Source organism: Eucyclogobius newberryi, unplaced genomic scaffold (assembly GCF_026437365.1).
Source record: "Eucyclogobius newberryi isolate DKJ021-1_F unplaced genomic scaffold, fEucNew1.0.hap1 SCAF_3, whole genome shotgun sequence".
Classification (NCBI taxonomy): Eukaryota; Metazoa; Chordata; class Actinopteri; order Gobiiformes; family Gobiidae; genus Eucyclogobius; species Eucyclogobius newberryi.
In genome coordinates, this window is record NW_027315945.1 from 14,230,927 (window position 1) to 14,253,269 (window position 22,343).

The window sequence follows — 22,343 nt, forward strand, 5'->3', positions numbered from 1 at the left end:
AAAAATGCAATATTTATTCCTCAATTTGAAACTCTGCTCCAGTCAACGTTCTTTTACTGCCACAAGATTCCCTGTAGATATGTCTGTCAAAAAGCTGATTCATTGCATAACCCGTATAAAGCCATTAACAATTAATCTACCTAATGATATCTAATGTAAAAAAGCAACAACATAGTGCACCTAAATCTTTTTTTCTCCAGCAAGGTGATAAAATAAATTCTTTACCTTCCGCTATACCTTTAAACCCACTCGGAGCAAAAGAGCACGCGGTCTAATGGATAGAGCTATGCATCTCCATTCCGTGCCAGCATCCCGCGCCTTTCGTAATCCATTTGTTCCCCTCAAGGTTATTGTTATCAACATAGATCTAGCAAAAAGCTGGAAGGGAGAAATAAAGTGCCACAGCGCTAGACCCCCCTCCCCCACCCTTTCAGCACCGAGCCATTGACTCCTGCCATACGATTCCCTGCACTAAATGCCACTTAAGCTATTACAAGTTTTCAGCTGAGTACAGCGCTGACCTGATGGCTCCGAGGACAAAGACAGAACACTGACAGGGGGACACTTATGAAATGCCAGCTTTGGAATTGCCACCGTCACGAGCAAGCGTTTTCACGGTCGCTAAAGCTTACACACGGTTTGACAGAGACAGCTGCGATTACCCAGCATGTCCTCGCGGTATCCTTGCGCAGCACAACACGGCCCCGGGCAGTGGCGTATTCTTCTGCGGGGAGTGGTCTGTCTGGCTGAGTGCTATGAATACGCTTGAAGTTTTGGACAACCTTGACAGAATCATCTCGTAAATGCGGCTGACAGCTTCGCAGGCTTTTCGTGTCGGGCACTCAATCATATCTATGTCACTGTCCACTTGAAGGACACGGCACACGTCTGAGCGCCTCGCTAACTTGGCCTGATTGTAAACACTTTGTTGTTATTGCTGCTGGGCCACAGGGTGTGAAAGAGTTGAGGGTGCTTGGGTTTTGAGTTCTCCTTCATGTACACATCTCGGGAAGACTTCTATGCGGCTGGTCAGAGGGCATTTTTACACTAGACAAACTGTGGAATGTTGAAAGGGCTAGCACAGTTTGGATTAGTTCATGTTTGTATGTATCTATCTATCATTTATGGTGCTTTTTTGCATTCTGACTGAGAGAGGTGGTGGCTCTCGAACAGATCAGGGGACTCATTTCTAAAACTTTATTCAGAATTCTCACTAAAGGCGTTCGTAAAAGGGACGAAACTTCTTCCAATTTCTCTTCTAATGTCTCTTCTCTCTGAGTACATATCGCCTTCTTTCTCTTCTTTGAAAGCCCTCATAAGTTCTGACATTTTGGACCAGACCAGTTTTTTTTTGTTTTTTTTAAGGGAAACTGGACTGGTTTCTCTATCTCTTATGTGTTTGGAAAAACTACAAAAGGATTTTTAGATATTCCTGTTTATTTTAAGCACTGGTTCATCCAAAGGACACGATGCCAAAAACAGAGCAATGTAGTGTATTCTATCTACTGCAGTGAGGAAAGTTGTAAAGAGTGCTACATAGTGAGACTAAACAGCCAATCCACAAACGACTTTATCAACACAGAAGACAAGCAAATTCAGGACCCCAGAGTGCTGTGCATCTTCATCTTAAAGCCACAAACCACAAAGTCAGTGAAGTGAAGAGTCTAAGAAGAAGAGGATCTTTTTGACATAGACCAGTTAAGGAGGCTATTTTTGTTAAAAAAAAAAAAAAAAAGAGAATCCGTCTTTAAACAGAAATGAAGCTTTAAGGTTCATTTTATGGTCCAGTCAGACGCTAATCAGGTACTCATATGTGATGAGGGAGCTGCAGCCTGCTAACGACAGGATTTCTATGGCCCGTTGTAGGGCTGTTAAGGAAACAAAGAATATTATTTTCAGGGAAACCTGAAACAGTGTGAACAAAGAGATAAAACGAATCATCTCAGAGTAGGATAAATATCTGAGTTCTCAGACTAGATCCGCAGATTGAGAATGATTTGGAGTTGAAACGTCTTGTTTTTTGTCAAGTTGATTACAACTGAATCTTTCTCTATGATGGAACACTCCTAAACAAATGAGGGATTATACCATCTTGTTTCTATGTAAAGTATTTACATGGTCTTTATAAAGTCTTTTACTTTATAAATCAAACCCATGACCTTCACCCTCCGGTCTCCTTGGAGATTGATTGAAAATGTGGCTTACCAGTCAATTTAAACACAGACATTATCTGGTCTAAATTGAGATGAAATCAGGTCTAAAATTAGGTAAAGCATGGATATGGTAGTTCAAAATATAAGTATAGCAAGTTTTTTAGTCCATTGCAGACTTACCAGACCAAAGATGTGTGGATTTTCCCTTTGGATATTTCTTATGATACCTGTGCCATGGCAACGGAGTGGGTTACTGCTTGTGGCTACCTGGTTAGCAACATTTTGGTTTTTAGCTCAGTTTAAAACAATATTTTTGGATTTTAACCAGTGCAGCTTGTGCAGTTCAAAATGCCGGGAGACTCTGACATGCGGCAGAAAATCTTTCAGGCTAAATACTTTGATGAGGTAGTGGCTTGTCTCATCTCCAACCGAAACAACAGAAAGACGTACGAGTTCACCAAAATCCCCCTGGACGTCGGCTATGAAGCCTGGGCTGCAAGACACAGAAGAATCTTTTGTCCGGACAGCTGTTGCTCCCCTCAATGACACACACTTTACCTGACAAATGCTCCTGCTAAAGACCTTTGGCTGTGACACAAAGATGACTGAGAAGCACATTCACATTCTAGAATCTAAAAGCCACTATGCAATTGTTTACAAAAAGTGCAATATCCAGACTGTATTTTCAAATCCAACAAACATAGGTTCAAGCTTGCAATAGTTGGTTGAAGAAACAGATTGACTTACATGGTCTATGAGTTCCCTGATCATTCCGCTCCACTGGCCCTTGTCGTCCGGTATGCCATACTTCCCGTCGGGCACCAGGCGGATCTCGTATGTGAAGCCCAGAATGGTGGCCAGTTCCTTGAGCAGGTCGATGCAGAATCCTTCGAAGCGGTCGTTACCTACCAGCGTCTTGTCAGACTTCTTAAGCATGACATATGGCTCCTCCTGCGCACACCCAAAAGATCAAATGGAAAGCATCGGTGAGGTCAGCTTTTTCAATTTGTCTCGGCACATGCCCCTAATTGAAGCAAAGTGATCCGCGCTGATGAGCCGCTGTAGCAGTTAACGGGCAGTGACAGGCGGCCGGTGTGGTTGAGAGCCAGGATGCAGAAGTTGGTGGAATATGAAGCATGTCTGATTATTTCTGATTAAGCAAGGAGAACAACAGCTAGGCTAAAAAAAATAAATAAAAAGATTTTACAATTTTTTCCCGTTGTACACATATTTATTGAAGTTAATACGTGATAAGGACAAGGGAAGCGGTAAATCCATAACTTATAGCAACCACACAAAATAAACAAAGGCCAACGCTCATCCAACACCATAGTTATGGTTTGGAAAATACAATAAAAATGTATGGCAACAACTTTATTTTGTTAAATTGTCTTTTGGTATGCATTTAGTTATTGAGGACACAGACCGTAGCGCTAATTCCTGTAATGTCCAGCTTTCCCCCTCAACTTTTCAACTCTGCCTCTCGACTGGTGTAATACGATGACAAATACTGACCACAGGTACTAACATTGCTTTGCATTGATTGAATTGACAGACCTATGCAGTACTGCAAATAACATAGCTGTACAAAAATATGTGGGCCTTTACGAATTTGACATCTATTTACATTTTGTCATAACTGTTGCGTTAATATGTTGCGTTATTTATTTATTTAGTTACATTTAGTGTGGTGCAATTTCTTATCCTTTACATATTCACAACAAACTCTCACGTGGTTATTAATTTTGTCTAAATTGGGAAACTTAACAATCCAAACACATAGATAGAATATGTAATCTTTAACTCTAGTCATCTTCATTAATTCTATATGCTAGGAAGCTGTTGCATTTTTGCTTAGGGATGCTAAAACTGGCCCTAAGCAATTTCAATAAAGAAGGTCATTATAAAGGTCTAAGCTAATAAAGCCATGTAATTTTGTCCTTCAGAGTAAATGGATCATCTTGGTTCTGCCTCAAGCTCAATGAACATATTGTACATTGACCTGAGCTGCTTGCCAGGTCGATCCTTTTTACGGCCAGGTAACTGACACTCTTTACTGGGCCGTTATCCTCCAGCAGACTGCTCATAATTCTGCTTGTATAACCCCTTGATTAGGAACAGAATGCTCTAGTGAAATGGAACATGGGCTTGATCATTTATTACTAGCTACCAACTCTGACTAGCAAAACCACTCAAAAATGGTTTCCTATTTGACGCCGTATAAAACAGCCAACAAAGGAACCCTAATATAATTTATTGGCTCGAATAACCAGATGCATAATTTTACAAAGTGAGCTGTGGAGGGGAGTAATTGATTCTCTAGTGAAGGTGACCCATGCTTTGTGTTGTGTTTTTATATTTGCTAGAGAGGAGTCAAAGAGGAGAAAATGGGTTGCAACGGCACGCTTTACTCCCTGAGGAAATTGTTTTTCACAGGGGAAGTGGAGGTGGTTAGGCCAGAGGTGGGCCACTGGAATATAATATTGTTTGCTGGTGGCAGGAGGACACAAGGTGCACCGCTCATTTTGATACTAAAATGTGTCATTGTGAACGGCCGGTAGAATAGTATTTGTTACATAATAGAATAGACAACTCAACAGATGCTGTCTGGAGCAGTGGCTCTCAAACTGTGGTTCATGTACCACGTGCTATGCAAGCTTATTCTGGTGATATGCAGACTCCTTTCCAGTTCTGGTGTTAAATTGATTTAGAGTCAATTTGATCCACATCTCTCTCCTCCTCAGGATTAATCCTTGTTTAGAACTTCTGTGTAGTCCTATTTTAGACCTGGTTTAGCCATAATTTAGACTGAGGTGGTTCTTGGTGTGAAAAGTGTGAAAACCACTGATCTAAAGAAAAAAACACATTCGTGAAACAAATTATTTAAATTGACAAATAAGTGATTCATGAGTTTTTTAAATAAAGTGACTTTTAAACTACTGCATAGGATGGTTGTGTTTTCTCTGACGTTTGGTTGGTCTATTAGCAAACAAGAAGGATTTGAGTATAATATTTCCATGAAAGTTGAACAAAGTACCCAGGGATTATTTATTTATTATTTTTGTGAGCCCATTGTTATGGAGCGTTGCATTGTGAATTATATTTTTATTTAAACTCAATCCAATTGATTTTATTTGTGTAATGCCCAAAATCACAGCAGCAGTTGCCTTGTAGGACTGAACAAAATGGTAGATTTCACCAACAGAAATATATATAATAAAAATAAATAACAAATCAAATCGAACAATGAAAGTAATTGCCAACCAACATTCTCAAATAATAAGCACGTTTGGCTTTACTAATGGAATGTGTAGGGCAAGCATGGCTATTAACACATTCTTTGCTAAATGCTACTGTACAGAAGAGGATTACACATTGTATATATCTCCTTTTTCGCATTGTATCTATGATAGTTTAAATGGCCATTTTAGTGTTTTGGTGACATAATAGACAAAAAACACCTCAAAAAATAAAAACATAATTGTTCCATTTGAATATACAGCCACTAGGACATTAGAATAAAACTAGCCTGTTGAATAAATAATAGCACATGAATACTTGCAGAGATAACGCTTAATGCTACAAATATTGCTGCACTTGTCTAATAATAAAAAAGTTGCTATGTTAAAATAGTTTTTACAAAGGCCATTACCATCTGTTTTTAACCCTCTGATTCTCGCTATTCCCCAAGGTTTTGGATTCAACAGCATTAGTGGGAACTAGCAGCATGGGGGGGCATAACAGAGACTAGGGAGGTGGGCTCACATTACGGGCAATGGAGTGCAAACAATTAATGTACGGGGGAAAACACATTAGGAGCTTTAATCTCCTCCACAAAGTTATCACTATAAAGCTGTCAGACGTCCTGTTCGCGCATCACTGGGAGCAGTTTGATGCAATGTCATTACACCATGAGAGAGAGAGGAGATTGATATTAAAGTTCAGCGATCTCAAAGTAGGCAGTTTTATGAGCTCGGCCTAATGAAATGGCAAATGAAGGAATAAAAGAGTAAAACGGAGAATTATGTCAGAGATTCTATACTTTTGAATAATGGCAGTGATGAGGAAAACAAAATACATGTATTAAGGTCCAACAGGATATTGACTGGACACCCCAGTTTACACCTAATTCTGTAATAATGGCCAGTAATGTAATAGCGGCCAATACAAAGTCTATTATTGTGCATTATTCTGACAGTTTAAACACCTTGGCCTTGGCACTTTACAGAATGTAAAATAGCTTCATAGCTGGATGATAAAACAATGTACCATGCATGAAACAAATCTAAATACCTTTGATTTTAACTATATAATGACCATTAAATAAAAAATATAGTTTAAATAACATGAAGCTTCTTTTAGTTTTTCATTTTGTGGACACACTTAGACACATCCTCTTGAAAATATCTGAAGATTGTGGTGGAATATTGTTGGTCTATATTGTGCTAACACTTGCTTTCAATATTTGAGTACATATTCTGTCTTCTTGATCATAAAACATATAATTATAAACTATTTTCTGGAAACCAAAAATATAATTACAGTTTTCATTGCATAATACAATAATGATTGTACTTTTACATTTGTGCGTGAATGCTATGCTATGCTGCATTGCGGTACTAGCTTTTATTTGAACATGCAATTATGTAAAACTGGTGGCTTATCAACAAATTCCATTACTAGATTTACAATTAACACATCATGTACAAAGAGAAAGATGGAAAGGTGCCATTTGTGAAAAGGACATTTATCTGTGGCGTTGACCTTACCAAGATGGTGGTAATGATGAGGGAGCGATTGGCCAGTGAGTCGGTTATGTTCATCCCCTTTCGCTTGGGCACTTCTGTGATGTTGAGCCCACCAGACGCACTCCACTTGCCCACCTGCAGGAGATAAAAGATCCTGGATAAGTGCACTGTGTGATCCTACCTGCCATAGCAACACTTCACATTAGCACCGTGACTGGACGTAGAGTATGACCGTGAAGCATTAGATGATACAGATTCACCCCTTGTTAGCCCTGCGACGAGCTGGCCCCTGTCCAGGGTGTACCCTGCCTAAGGCCCTTAGTCACTGAGCTCCAGTCACCCGCGACCCCGAATGGGAACAAGCGGTAGAAAATAAATGAAGGACCCCAGTGTCAAGTCAGTAGAGGTGGAGCTGCTTTCAAAGAATATAATTTAATGGAGGACAGGGTGTGGATGACAATGGGGTGCATATAGCAAATCCACTATGACCATTTACAAAAATGGTAGCGAACAAAATATCAGGTTAGCTTTAAATACATATAATATGTATTAATTGTTTTGTTATGAGCCTTTAAATATGCTCTTGAGTACCGTTTGATAAATGTATTAGTGTTAGCACTCCATCTTCTGGAAGTAGGGGGAATTACAATGAGGAAATAAACAAAAGCTCCTCTGACAAGCTAATGTATCCACACAGTTGTAATGATTGTGATTTCATGCCAGAAATGCTCACAAATCTGGCCTTGATTTATGGACTTAAAACAGTCCATCAAATCGCCAGATCTATCTATGATGTCACAAATCTGTGAAATTGCAGTGTTTTTGTGAGGTTTAGAGCCAAAGAATCTTGTAAACAGGATTACTTCAAGCAGAAATAGCGATAGAGCTCCCCCTATAGCTCCCTTGTGAAAATACATTGTCAGAAAATAGACTTTCTTTATCATAATAACCCAGTAAAATCAAATACAAAACATTTCACAATGCCAAACATAAAACAATAGCTACGAGAGGTGTCTTTAGGTCCATGTCAGCTAATTTTGCAAGAATGGGTTTCAACCCAGAGACAGCAGAGAGCAATGACGGACACTTCAAACACCCCAAAAATACATATTTAACCATCACAGGGATTTACAAAGATGTTTAATAAGGTCAAAATATCATTTAGTTCTGTTTTTGTACAATTTCATAATTTTCCATTCACATTTACACACTTGGTGATGTATTTAGAGTGCAAGTTTGAGCATTTATTAATAAAAACATAAAAAAGTAACCAGAAAAGTCTCACTGAGATTTGGAATCTCACTTCATGGGAGTCCGGGACTAAGCCCCACGCCTCCTGGGAGTCAAACAGAACCTTGAGAGAACCTCTTCGCTCAGAGGCTGAAATGCACCATACAGAGTAATGTATTATTTTGCATTCAAGACGCCATTGCTTTGCAAATTCAAATTTTCCCCTTTGTGTGAAAAAAACAATAAATATCTCCTATTGAAAGCCATTCAATGGGAAAAGAGAGCTTAAGTAGCATTATATAAATGAACCAAAATGCTTTTACAAATAGATTCCACATATAGAGGCTGGATCCTCAGAGAACGCTCGCCTCTCTCTTTCTGTGTTGGCTCTCTAGTCTGCACTGTGGTAAGGGCAGCGTATATTTATTGCTGCAAACTACCATGATATAGTGCTCTGGGGCCGCACAAAAGCACTCTATTGGAAGTATATAGCAGAGAGGTTACAGTTAATTCCAATAAAAATGTGTGCGGTTGCCAGCTGGTTTACATTGGCAAAGTCATTTTTACTCCACAGTAACAAGCCTACAGATACGAACAAATAAAAAGGAGTTACACACAAGCAACCCCGGGGCAAAAAGCCTTGCATATTATAGAGACACACTATGGAAGGTATCATTAGCACAAATAGTCCTGTGGTGGTTGGTAGCAATCTGGGTTTGCAAGACAAGCCCCCGCTATCGTAAACTCTTTTCCCCGGAACGATTTCTGAGACTCTACACAGCTTTTCATATTCACTCAGTCTGAGGGGAAATTTGCATTGAACCAGCGTCAAGAAAACTGATGAAAAGATATTGGTGATTTAGATACAATCTTAAAGGAACTACAGTCAAATTATGTACTATACTTAGCTGTAGACGGCATGACTTCTAAATGTCTTTAAAAAATTAAAAAAAATGGATCTGCGGCAGCGTAGTTTGCACTGAGAGTAATGAAGTCGAGGATTCATTCATTCTCATACTTTTCACCTCATACTTTACTGTGCAAGTTATTTTACTGTGCAAGTTACTTTACTGTGCAAGTTACTTTACTGTGCAAGTTACTTTACTGTGCAAGTTACTTTCGCGCTGAAGCGAAATGATCCCATGCCAGTTCATGCCTAAATATGTTCATGATTAATACTATTCATTTTGTCCCAAAGACAAACATTATTGTTCTGGTAAATTAGTCTTAATCTTATTCTTATCCTCCTATTCATAAAATCTTGATTTTTTTTTTGTTTTTAACATTTAAAAAAAAAAAAAAAAAAAAAATCAGTGATTAAGTAGATAATACAAATGCTGTAGTGCTAAAACAGTTAAATATTCTCTGTAACACATAAGGTTCCTCAGTAAATGATTTATAATGCATTAATAGGAACTTGTAATTTGTTTGATCGGATTTATAAGGCATTCACAAGCGTGTATGAAAATGGTTTAAGAAGCAGCTTATTCATGCCATTAGAAACATTTTGTCTATGATTTATTAACACGTTATTAACATTATTAACATATGTTTTTGTTAATGGCTTATTTAACATTTATAAGGTATCATAAGCTATCTACAAAGGCTAGTAAATGCCTTACGTGCATAAATAAATGACTAGTGTTATTACTGCCTTAAAAATAGTTTACTAAGGAACCTTATTTTAAAGTGTTAGCGATTTTCCATGCTGAAAGTCACCTGAGATATGCTGGACGAGGAACTGCACATTAGTTACAACTTCTCACACAACCGTAAATACCTCTAAATGCTTTCCGCTTTGAAAATTCTAACTAATTGTGCCCAATTACAATTAGTGAGCTTCATTAGCCGTGATTAGCACAAGGTTTGATTCTAAATCTATGCAACTGGGAAATGAGCTTAGTTGAGTTTGCCTCCACCTTTCTGAACGGTGCTGCTCAAAGATTCGGCTCATAATTCCGTCACCAGCTCAAACTTGAAGCTAATATTCAATTACAAAGGATTAGTGCCGCGAAAACGTCCACATCTTAACAGGCTTGCTGAGTCAAAGCCGATTCCACGGATGTGCGGAGAAGAAAGTGTCGGATCCACGCTAACATGCTTGAGGATTTGTCAGAAGACACTAATATAGCATCAAATACTTTGGGGAGAAGGCTGTTCCTAATTCAGCAGTCACAGAATGGGAGAGAAAAGGACAGAGCGATGATTTCAAAGCAGCTGTGGTTCTGAACAGGAGGGTTACATGCTGAAAACCTTGCCTATTATACCGACCTGCGCCCGTGGGGAGTACTTGAGCAAGTCATAATGGGACTTATCCCTATTAAATGTTTCCATAATGTATGAAAGCCCTCTGGTAGACAAAAGCTGTCTGCTGCTGAACGAGGGGTGCTTAGCTTGGCATTGTAATAAAATAACCTCTGCAATACCAACCTTTTACTTAGGATTTGCTCTGTTTCTCAGACGTGTTTATACAGCTCATTAGCGCCAAACAGCATTTTGGGCATCACCTCAAATTATCATTAAGAGCGACTGCAATTAACACCCTAATGTGTACCCTAATCCAATTTGCTTTATGATCCACTAACTTATGCTTATGTTGAAACAGCCAATTTGTTCCTTGTTAGGAGGTAAATGATACTGTCAGATTTGCATTATCGTGCCGCATCAAATATGGAATATAACATTGGAATTAGTCATCCATTATTATATGGTACAAATGTTATAGAACTTCAGCTTCATCTGGGGAAAGTCTGTTTTTATTCTGGTTTTTGGTACTTGTGTCTTTATACACTTGCCATTTACTGTAGTTTAGCCTACATAATACGCTGACTGGCTCTGTTCTAGCACAGCACATCTGTGGTACACTTAAAATGGAATGTGTCTAGAGACAATCTTTTCTTGTCTTTCCCCACAGAACTTGTTTGTTTACATTTTTTGGAAAGTGCAGCCTTGGGTGAGGACAGTAAAATGACGCCACACAATAATTAATTCTTGTTGTACATTTTATAGATGAAACCAAAAACAGGAGGCATGTGTTTGATTTCTACAAAGTTTTATCTGAGCCATTTTAGAGCAAAGCAATAAAGAATACAGGGCTCATGAATAAAGTAATACTTGAAAGCACACATTGCTTATACACATGGAGCTGTGTGAAGTAGCTCCAAGTAAGACTTTAATGTCATCAAATCTTATCATTACGCAATACAATTAAATAAACAAACTAAATGGGTTGAATTAGGTTCACCAAAGATCAGATAATCAAAATATAAACTGTCTATGAGGACCACTCAGTGACAGTTATGTTCCTAAGCCTCACCTTCTCCAGCCCATCCTCCTTCAGGCTGACAATGTCCAGGTCGAAGTCTGTGCGTAGTCCTGTGGTCTTGTTGAATGACAGCCGTCCGGTCAGCCCGTCCCAATGCGACTGCAACACAGTCCAACACAATAAACACATTTACAATCACATCACAGATCTTTTTTTTACAGAATAACTGCTTCAAGGGGCAGTACCTTTTACTCCCTACAATATATTGTAAAAGCAGCAATTACTAGGGGTAAAACGATAGACTAAATCTGAAAAGGCATTTTGTTGGACGAGTTCTTTAAGGTAGCAAATTCCAGGGACAATTTTACGATGTGCGGAAACAACTGGTGGTGAATATCCCAGACAGTTTGAGTGAAAGGCACAGGCTCTTTAAATCTCACTGTTTCTTCACACCTTTTGACTTCACTGAACAAAACAATAATTAGTAGCTCTTGCTATGGAACAACAGCAATAATAAACAAACAAACAAACAAACAAACAAACAGGGAATGAATATGCAAATGCATTTAACAATACACACACTGTCGAAGCCTCTATTCTTTGCTGCAATGTTAATTCACACCCACACGCAACCACGGCACAAACGTACAAACATAAAGACAACAAGAGCCATTCCGTTTTTTAATTACATTTTACATCTCGACGCCTCCAACACACTTTCCCTACTGACTACAGAGTTAATTAACAGCTATCTCTTTTCGCTTGATTCCCTGTGAGGACGGGCTACACACAAATGCCCCCTATTAGGATTCCTTAATAGTCCACCTCCGAGCAGAACCTAAATTAACCACGCATTTGGGTTTTGTTGTGGTTACTGATATGCATGGTGATGGTTTTGAAGGTTCAGATGTGCCCTTCTACATACATGTATAAGTATGAGTTCCAGGGATGCAGACTTGACCGTTCTGATCATTTCAAAAGCTACTTCTAGATACACATTTGAAAACTCACTAATATGTTTATTGTACTAGACATCACAAAATGTAACTGTGAAATCGAGCCACTAAACACTGAAATGCACTGCATATCTTTCAATTAAACTTTAAATATCTCCACGATAAATTAAGATTAGATTGAAAAGCCGGAAGTAAGTGGACATCCAAAATAAGAAGATAAATACTGTTTAAAACAAATAATATATGTGTTGTGGTATGTGGTGTCATACCACAAGGATGTGTTTTATCTTTTCAATGATAGGATCTTGAATTTAGACCATCATATTCATAGATCTAAATCCAGTGTAACTCCCATCTTACTCTTAGTCTCTCCGTACAACCACATAATAAATCACTCTGTCCAACTTTATAATATTCAGTCCACTGTGTGACTCTCTGGGAGATAGCTGTCCCCTGCCCGCCCTGCAGTTTGCCACAAGCCACAACTTGTCGAGAGAAATTCGAAGCTTCAAGGAGAAATGTGGGACTTTTTTTCTCCTTCTTTGCTTTCTTGACCTCATCACAGTCCGTCCCGTCTGTCCTCTCACTGTTGAGGTGGGGACATGTTCAAGCAACCGTAATGCAATGGGGAGACATCAATAATATTTCAGGAGTCTTGAATTTAGGGTAAATTGGGTCTTGCCATATAGTTTATGACTTATAAACGTATATGAGTTTGGACTTTCAGGGTGTGTTCTTGTACTTGTACATTCACCACTTCAATGGTGGGACCCACCCAAGGGTAAACACAAAACTAAACCACATCAAGACTAAAATGGGCTCAAACTGGGACCAAATAATCACAAATAATGTTTCAACTTTCTAAGCTAAATTCTGTATGAGTCAGTTTTTCAAAATCAATTAGATTTTTACTTTGCTGACAATATCTGTAAGTAGATAGTTATGTTCTAACCAATATGTAATAAAATAATACAAATGTAGGGAAGTCTATGAAGGGCACAGGCAAGACAATACTACTAATTCAAATAATGTTATAATAAACATTTTTGTATTGTAAAGGTTTGTATTCTGCAGTGTGATTATTCGATAGCCTGTGGAATAATTATGTGGCCACAGAAGAATGAATAACATCATGTAGTGTAGTTTCATAATTCATGCAGTATCACGTGCTGGTCAGATAAGCAGACATGTGCACCCAGCTGGACAAACAATATGCATGGATTTAGCGCCCGCTTGGGATGTGGAGAAGCATATGATAGTACAGTATTGAGTATCGCTACACACGTAATACAATCAGCCCTCCAATTGTGTCGATACAGCTATGTAATTATATAGCGATGAATGGGAGTAAAAGTGGGGCTTTCTCAGCCAACAAGCATTTTAATTCCATGTTCCAGCACAACAGTAGAATATACAATGCAATACAATACAACTGCAAAGCATTTTATGAAAACTTAGATTTCAATTATTTAATGTAGTGAAAAATACCAGCATGATTTGTGTTTACAGAATACACTTGACTACTTGACTAAATGTACACCACTTAACCCTTCGGGGTCCGGAGCTTTTTTGGCAGTTTTTGGGTACCTTCAATTTTGTCCTGATATACTACATTAAGAAATGTTTACCAGACCAATGTTGGGTATCTTTTTTTTCCGCACATTTTTCATGGAATTGAAACGATCATAACTTCGGTTTTATCGATGGATTTACACAAAAAAATTACTCAGACGTAATGTCAGGTCTCCGCTTCCGCATGACGTCGACGGCAGCCGTCTACGTCACTTAGTTTTCATGCTGCGCGGTCCTAAAGCCGACCATGTTTCAAAACGCACCGGTGCGGGCGTCGACCCCGAAGGGTTGATTAAAATAAACTAGGTGTTTTGTAAATGTTCAATCCACCCGAAGATCTTAAAGGTGCACTATGGAACTTTTTCTGGCCCACCTGCTAAAGGTTATTGCACATTACAGCTCACATTTGAATTACATCTCCAAAATTAGAGTGTATCTTTAAATTTCAACACATTACAATGTTTGAGACCAATCTGTTGATTTTCCAGTCAAGTGAGAAATTCCTCGTCTATTCAGCGATTATGTTTTTAATTAGTTGACTAGTCAAACAATGTCTTGTACTTTGAGATTTTTAAATACATTACCAACCATGTGGAGGTTGAAATATGGTGACTGAAGGCTTTATTAAAAACAACTTTATTATTGATTAAAATAGGAAAGAATGTACTCTTATTTGACATTCAAACTATGACTACTATTGTTTTTATAGTCGACTAGTCACAATTAGACAAATAATCGTTGCAGGTTTAATGTGGGCCGGGATGCTCCACTTCTCTCAGCGATCAGCAGGACTCTTTGTGACTTTAACAGTACCTTTACTCCGCACAGAGCTGCATCTGTATCTCTTTACTTACACAGGACTTTACAGCGCAGGGCTCTTTATGTGATCTGCACCATCTCCTGTTGTCTTCACTGATTCTGATCATATTCCTCTGTCTCTGATCCTGTTTCACTCGCGCTGTCATTGTTTACTTTATCTTTTGGTTGCGTTTGGTTGCTTAACTGGACGCCTGTAGAAAGTATGCTCTTATTTCAACTCATGCAGCTTGAATCAGGTTGTGAATAAAATCTAAAATCTATATAAACAGCGATCACTTTATGTAAAGTGCTGGACATGGAGATGAAGTGGACGCCTGACAGAACAGACCCTTACTGTCTGGCTCTGAGGAGATGCAGAGGATATATATAACATTTTCAATAAAACCTTCATATTCTGCCAGGTCAACAGTGCGAGGTGAAGTTCCCTTTACCATGGCCAATAATAATATTCAGCTGTCTGACTAAAGCTATAACCTCTGCTCATGTCCGCATGCTACTGCTGTAAATCCTCTCCTCAGTGTGTCCCACTATAGAAGTGTAAATGTGACAGTAAATGTGATTGTGTTTGTCCTGAGGTGCTAATGATTGTGGTATTGGCATATCCATTGTGAAGAGCGTGTGCAGAGGTTTAAGGCGGTGCTCCCCAAATGTGGGTTGGGCCACAGAATTAAGTCACATTCCACTTATTTAAACCTTAAATTGCAAAAATCTGTTTACATTTGCCTAATTTTATCATCAACGGAAAATGACATCACAAAGTGCCATCACTTCTTTTGGTCTATTTAAAGCACCGGTGTCAACTGAATTTATTGTATGTATTTTTGTGATGTCTGTCACCATATCTTCATATCCATAGATACATTTTGAATCACCTATTGTGTAGCCATGTCATTTTAATGCTTTAGAATGGACAAGGTTGTTCACTATGTCCATCCGGGCCTCTCATCTGACACCGATTGCCCATTCTCACTGAAAGCATCATTGATCCACTGCCTGCCGGGGAGGCACATAATGGCATGTTTTAACAATGGCACTGCTGATTGTATGGCTTTAGAAGTTGCTCGGTCGATCCAAAATGGCGCCCGTGCAGGTACAAAATGTTCTCGTCAGTGTGAAACGCTGGGGCTGCAGAGGCGAGCCGTGACACTTTGATGGAAGAGCAGCCTGTCATAATGCTTGATTTGGGCTCATGTGATCTATAGCTTCATGCTATCTCAATGGATTCACAGTCAGGCTCCGGGGAAGAGATCAAAGCAAAAATAATCCTGCGCTCCGACCCGGCTGGTTGGGGTGGGGGCACTGGTGACTACAAACCAACAGTGAAAAAGGAAGACCATGAAAAAATGAGTAAGCGAGCATCGTTTTTGGAATCAAAATTTTGTGTTTTTAAATCACAAATACCAAAACCATACACACCCATCAAGAGCATTTTTTAGATAAAGCTACCAGCATAAATCCACAAATGTTGAAGCTTTTCTCTACAAATGCGACTGTGGCTTGCCCCTCAGGGTCACCGTAAGTCCTTGTGGTGTACATAAATAGAATTCTCCCTTACATAAATGTGCATTATTCTTGTCCTTTTGGCGGGCATCAGTAGCTCTGTTGGTAGAAACCTTCAACCATTGTAGCAGCATAATCACGACACTAGAAAATCTAGATGTACAACGTTTAAGACTATAAACTATAAACCTTCTTCTCTATCTACTTTTCATTTAATTAATCATTTTTATTGCTCAAAAATACCTTGAAAAACCTTCATTCTAACCGTGAGCAGACTCGCCTCTCCACAAATCTTCTGGACCTCTAACCCTGACCTGGTGGCGTCACTGGCTCGTCCCATGGAGTTTGATAAGTTTACTGTGAGTATACTGTGGAACATTTAGGGCTTTATGAAACAAAAGATGTTTCATTAGCTTCAACGAAGAATATCTTCTGCATGGAACAGCAGCTCATAAAAGCAGAAGAAGTGACCATCTCGCTATCTCCCTGAGCTGCAAAATAGTAAGTAAGTAAGTAAGTAAGTAAATTTTATTTATATAGCACCTTTCACAGACAGAGGTCACAAAGTGCTTCACAAAACACAGAATAAAACAATAAAAACACAAAAACTTACAGTGAACAATACATATACAAAAATATACAGTAAAATCAGTCCGTAAAACAAGTGCATTTAAAAGGCTTGACTAAATAAAAAGGTTTTAAGCTGACCCTTAAAAGCAGTAACTGAGTCCAGTGACCGTAGGGAGAGCGGAAGATCGTTTCAGAGTCTGGGGGCAACAGCCTGGAAGGATCTTTCTCCTCTGGTCCCAAAACGGGTGCGAGGAACCAGCAACAGTTTCTGGTCCAAGGACCTTAGTGAGCGAGAGGGAGCGTATGGTTTAATCAGATCACTGATGTACGATGGGACCTGACCATTTAAAGCTCTAAAAGTTAAAACAAGAATTTTAAACTGTATCCGGTAGGAGACCGGCAGCCAGTGAAGGGCTTTAAGAATGGGTGAAATGTGGGCCCTTCTATTTGTGCGGGTTAAGATCCTCGCTGCAGAGTTCTGGACCAGCTGCAGACGAGAGAGTTCCTTCTTGTTGAGACAGGAAAACAAGCTATTACAATAGTCCAAACGTGAAGACACAAATGCATGAATTATAACTTCCAGGTCATTTTGAGACACCATTTTCCTGAGCTTAGAGATTTTCCTCAACTGAAAGAAACAGTTCCTCGTCAACAGCTTAGAGTGGTGCTCTAAAGACATGTCTTTGTCAAAGACAACACCCAAGTTTCTAAGACTTGGTTTAGCAGTCTGGCCTAAAACACCCAAGTACTGGTTTATCCCTGGAATGGCATCATCAGGGGCAATAATCAGAGTTTCTGTTTTGTCAGCATTTAGCTGCAAGGAGTTTTGACTCAGCCATTGTTTTATTTGCACTGAACAACTGACCAATGATTTCAGCTTCTGGATCTCAGAAGGTTTAAAAGAGCAATAGAGCTGAATATCGTCAGCGAACAGGTGATAGGACACATCACTAAACTCTTTAATGATCATTCCCAGGGGAATTATATAAAGCAGAAATAAGACGGGATCCAAGACGGAGCCCTGAGGAACTCCACACAACAGATCAGCTGAGTCGGACATTATTTGGTTTGCAGCAACACTAAAGCTCCGACCGGATAAATATGAGGCAAGCCAATGAAGAACTGACCCCGATGTCCAATCAGGTCCCTCAGTCTGTTCAACAGGATATGATGGTCGACAGTGTCAAAGGCTGCAGACAGATCCAACAGAATTAAAACCGTGCATTTTCCAGAATCAGCAGACATCATAATGTCACTGGACACTTTCAACAATGCGGTTTCCGTAGAATGATGTTTGCGGAAACCAGATTGAAAAGAGTCGTGAATGTTTGACTGATCAAGGAAATCGGACAATTGTTCAGAGACCACCTTCTCAAGGATTTTGGACATGAACGGGAGCTTTGATATGGGTCTGAAACTTTTGGGGTCTGTCGGGTCCAAGTTTGTTTTTTTCAGTAAAGGCTCAACTATGGCATGTTTAAATGGACCAGGAAACACACCAGTAGAAAGAGAGAGATTTACCATTTTGTAGTAGAAAAAGCTTCAGTTGTAGTCATCTGGACTCAGTTTGAAAAAATAGACGTTTCAACTCTCATCCAAGAGTCATTGTCAATAAAAGAATTTAGATCGAGAACTCCGATATTAATACTGTTCTGTGGTAAGACCCGCCCATTGGGAGGAGCCTTCCTGAAGTAGAAAGAGTTGTTTGTTTCAACAGAAACTCCCCCCTTGTATCTACCGAGCTAGCCTATTCAGAATCTTAATGGGCTATTAGAATCCTCTTTGTCTTTGTGAGACCCTGGCTCAACCACCCTGAGTACCTGATTAGCATCTAAATGTCCTGGTCCTCTACCTAATAGCTCATTAAGATTCTGAATAGGCTAGCTCGGTAGATACAAGGGGGGAGTTTCTGTTGAAACAAACAACTCTTTCTACTTCAGGAAGGCTCCTCCCAATGGGCGGGTCTTACCACAGAACAGTATTAATATCAGAGTTCTCGATCTAAATTCTTTTATTGACAATGACTCTTGGATGAGAGTCGAAACGTCTATTTTTTCAAACTGAGTCCAGATGACTACAACTGAAGCTTTTTCTACTATGGAACACGCCTGGACGAATGAGGGATTACACCGACACATTTACCATTTTGGTAACCCTGGGGCCAATAACATCAAACACTTTGAGGAAGAGCCTGCAGGGAAGGGCATCTGATGTACAAGAGGAGGGTTTCATCTTGGTCACCAAAGCTGAGATGTCTTCTAGAGTGACAGGCTTAAAAGAAGACCAGTTTTGGGAAACAGGCTCCATAGAAACAGGTTTATCAGACAATGGGAGTGGGATTTGGTCTTTGATCATCTTGATCTTATCGATAAAGAATCTGAGGAATTCATTGCTGTCGGCTTTGCAGGAAACAGGAGTCACTGCAGCTGAAGGACAAACAATAGAATTTATAGTGTCAAACAACACTGTGGGGTTTTTCTTGTTGGATGTTATTAGCTGGCGGAAGTAATCAGCTCTGGAACTTTCCATCATTTCATTGTAAGATGATACAAGATCTCTGAGGTGTAACCTATGGACCTCAAGACTGGAGGTTTTCCACAGACGCTCAGTTTTCCGACATAGTCTCTTTAGGTTTAGGATATCTTCATTTATCCAAGGACAAGCTTTTTTCTGTGACGACACAGTGGATTTTACAGGTGCCACCTGATCTAAAATGGATAAACATTGGCTGTTAAAGGAATTAATTAAACTGTCCACATCAAGACAATTCATAAACAAATGAGGATCAAATACAGCAGAAAATTGGACGGCTGTATTTGCAGTGACAATGCGCCTCTGAGACCTATGTTTGAGGGCACCGGCTCAGGAGAAAAGTTCAATTCAAATAAAACACAGCTATGATCACTCATATGGACTTCCTCCACACAGAGGTTAGCAACACTCAGGCCAAGTGAAAACACCAGGTCTAAAGTGTGTCCCTTTTGGTGAGTGGGACCTGAAACATGCTGCTCAAAGTTAAATGTTTCAGTCAAGGTTAAAAGATCCTTTGCAGGGCATGATGAGCCATCGACCCAAATGTTAAAATCCTCAAGAATTAAAACATTTTCCAGCTTTATAATAGAAGATAAAAAGTCAGTAAAGTCCTTTAAAAAGACAGCAGCAGGACCAGGGGGCCGGTAGACTAAAACACAGTAAAAAGGACTTGAAGAACCAACCTTAATCATCTGTGATTCAAAGGAAGTGAAAGTTTGTGAGTCGATGACTTTACACATGTAACGGTCCTGGGACACAACTGCCAGACCTCCTCCACGTCGACCAGGGCGAGGCATCGCAGAAACGGAGCAGCCAGGTGGGCAGAGTTCATTTAGATGAATAAACTCACCCTCTCTCTGCCATGTCTCCGTAAGACACATGAAATCAAGGTTTTGCCTTGTAAAAAGTTCATTCAAGGAAAAGGCTTTGTTGGCAATTGAACGGGCATTCAACAAGCCGAGCCGGACCGTGGATGACGTCACGCACATCGGTTCAGCTGAGCGCAGCGGAACCTGTCGAAGGCACGCCTTACGGTCACGTGATTCCCATCTGTTTCGGCGGTAAGCCAACGAAAACAAGAAAGCGGACGGTGGCGGTGGACCCCAGCGCTCATAATTCCAGCGGCGCGCAGGCTCCAGGAAAATAGCTGCCACATCCCGCGCAGGCTCCAGGACCGGTGCGGCCCCGATGACCCGTGCAGGCTCCGGGAAAGCAGCCGCGATGGCCCGTGCAGGCTCCGGGAAAGCAGCCGCGATGACCCGTGCAGGCTCCGGGAAAGCAGCAGCGATGACACGGGCAGGCTCCGGGAAAGCAGCCGCGATGGCCCGTGCAGGCTCCGGGAAAGCAGCAGCGATGACACGGGCAGGCTCCGGGAAAGCAGCCGCGATGACACGGGCAGGCTCCGGGAAAGCAGCCGCGATGACACGGGCAGGCTCCGGGAAAGCAGCCGCGATGGCCCGTGCAGGCAGCGGGAAAGCAGCCGCGATGACACGGGCAGGCGGCGAAGACGGCGACGGCGAACAGCCGCAAACATCGAGGAGCGGGACCAGGCGTAGGCACCGAGCACGTCTCCCAAAGCCCAGGCTCGTGTGCTCCGAACACAAGGCTCGGCTGCGCTTGACCTGCACACCAGACCTTGTGCCTCGTCTCCTCTGCTTCCTCCTCTTCCCCGGTCCTCGGGACAGCAGCAAAACGTCAGGTGAGTTGGGTGGACAAACAAGGGGTGGCGGAAAGGCTTGTTTGTACCTGTCCCATGTGTCGAAAAGCGACTCCATCGTCGCTTTGATGCGGAAAAGTGCGCCACGGTCATAAACCCGTACAGCAGACACACAACAGACTAATGTCTGGGCTGATAAAACTGCATACGATGTAACGATCGTCACAAATAAGCGGCATAACAGGAGTCGAGCAGTGGCGTGGCCGAACACAGGCGCCATCTTCAAAATGGAGCATTATAGGAGCTCTTGTCCCAGCAACGAGTAGGCTGCAAAATGTGGCATCAGTGTGAATTAGGAAATAGGGCGAGGGATTTTAAGCCTCTTTAGCGACTCGTGTTGTTTGTTAATATTAACTTACAACATTAGCATTATCTAATTGTCTTTGTTCTATCTATCTAGCTATGCAATAACCATGGAGACAAGCAGGTGGTGGACCCTTTACCAGAAAACATACATAATGCCCCTTTCTCGTGCTGCTACTACCACACCCTGGAAGCAGTAACCACTTTGTATAAATTAGATCTAATTGGTTGACTGTATCGTATCAGCCTTGAGCCAGTTAATTATTGGCTATCAGCACTGTTGATTTCTGTAATCCTGATAACATCACTTTGGTAATTGCTTTGAAACACCCAAAGACATCCTACAGTCGACTAAATTGGAATTCCTGACATTTTCAACGGCGTTTCAACAGCAAAATACAAATGATTTTATTGTTTGTACAAACGAAGAAACAAATAGTCGCATCTCCGCCGGCCCTTCATCTCCTCATTCCTCCCAGTTTGTTTGTGTATTCCATGCGCCCTGTCAGACGCTTGTGTTAGATGAAATGAGAGCCGATTACACCAGTTGTGCTTTCAAAAGGTTACAGTACGTGCCTTCTGCAAAATAGGTTATGAATGCGGAGAATTTGTGAAGCTGACAACAACAGCGCTTTGACGTGTCTATCACGGAGCGCTTTCCTTTGGATGTGGACTTGATTGATTTGTTGGGTAAATATCTGAGTCCCGTTTGACTATGCGGGTCTTATTTTGCATACTGTAAGAAAAGTCATCACAATTGCAAGGAAATCATGATTTCAATGGTCGCAATTAGCAAATGGGAAAGGCTGGAATATAAACTCTGCAAACAACTTGTTATGAACAATAAAATAATATGCTTGGAAATGAAAAAAATGGCAGTTTATGTTTCATAAGTCTTCTCACAAATGTCTTTTGACGCGTTCAAAATGTGTATTGTGATTGGAAACATGAATTTCAAAACATAAATGGCAAATCAGT

General features: G+C 40.5%; 1 protein-coding gene across 2 annotated transcripts in view; it reads right to left on the reverse strand.

The window, feature by feature from the left end:
* The window catches only part of grik3 (glutamate ionotropic receptor kainate type subunit 3), a 160,204-nt gene that overhangs the window by 37,172 nt on the left and 100,689 nt on the right, over positions 1–22,343 (reverse strand). For both annotated transcript variants that reach the window (XM_072460094.1, XM_072460093.1), the window contains exons 8-10: positions 11,448–11,555; positions 6,923–7,036; positions 2,901–3,104 (exon numbers count right to left, since the gene is read on the reverse strand). In XM_072460094.1, coding sequence (XP_072316195.1) covers positions 2,901–3,104; positions 6,923–7,036; positions 11,448–11,555 — 426 coding nt within the window. The remainder of the gene's footprint in view (positions 1–2,900; positions 3,105–6,922; positions 7,037–11,447; positions 11,556–22,343) is intronic.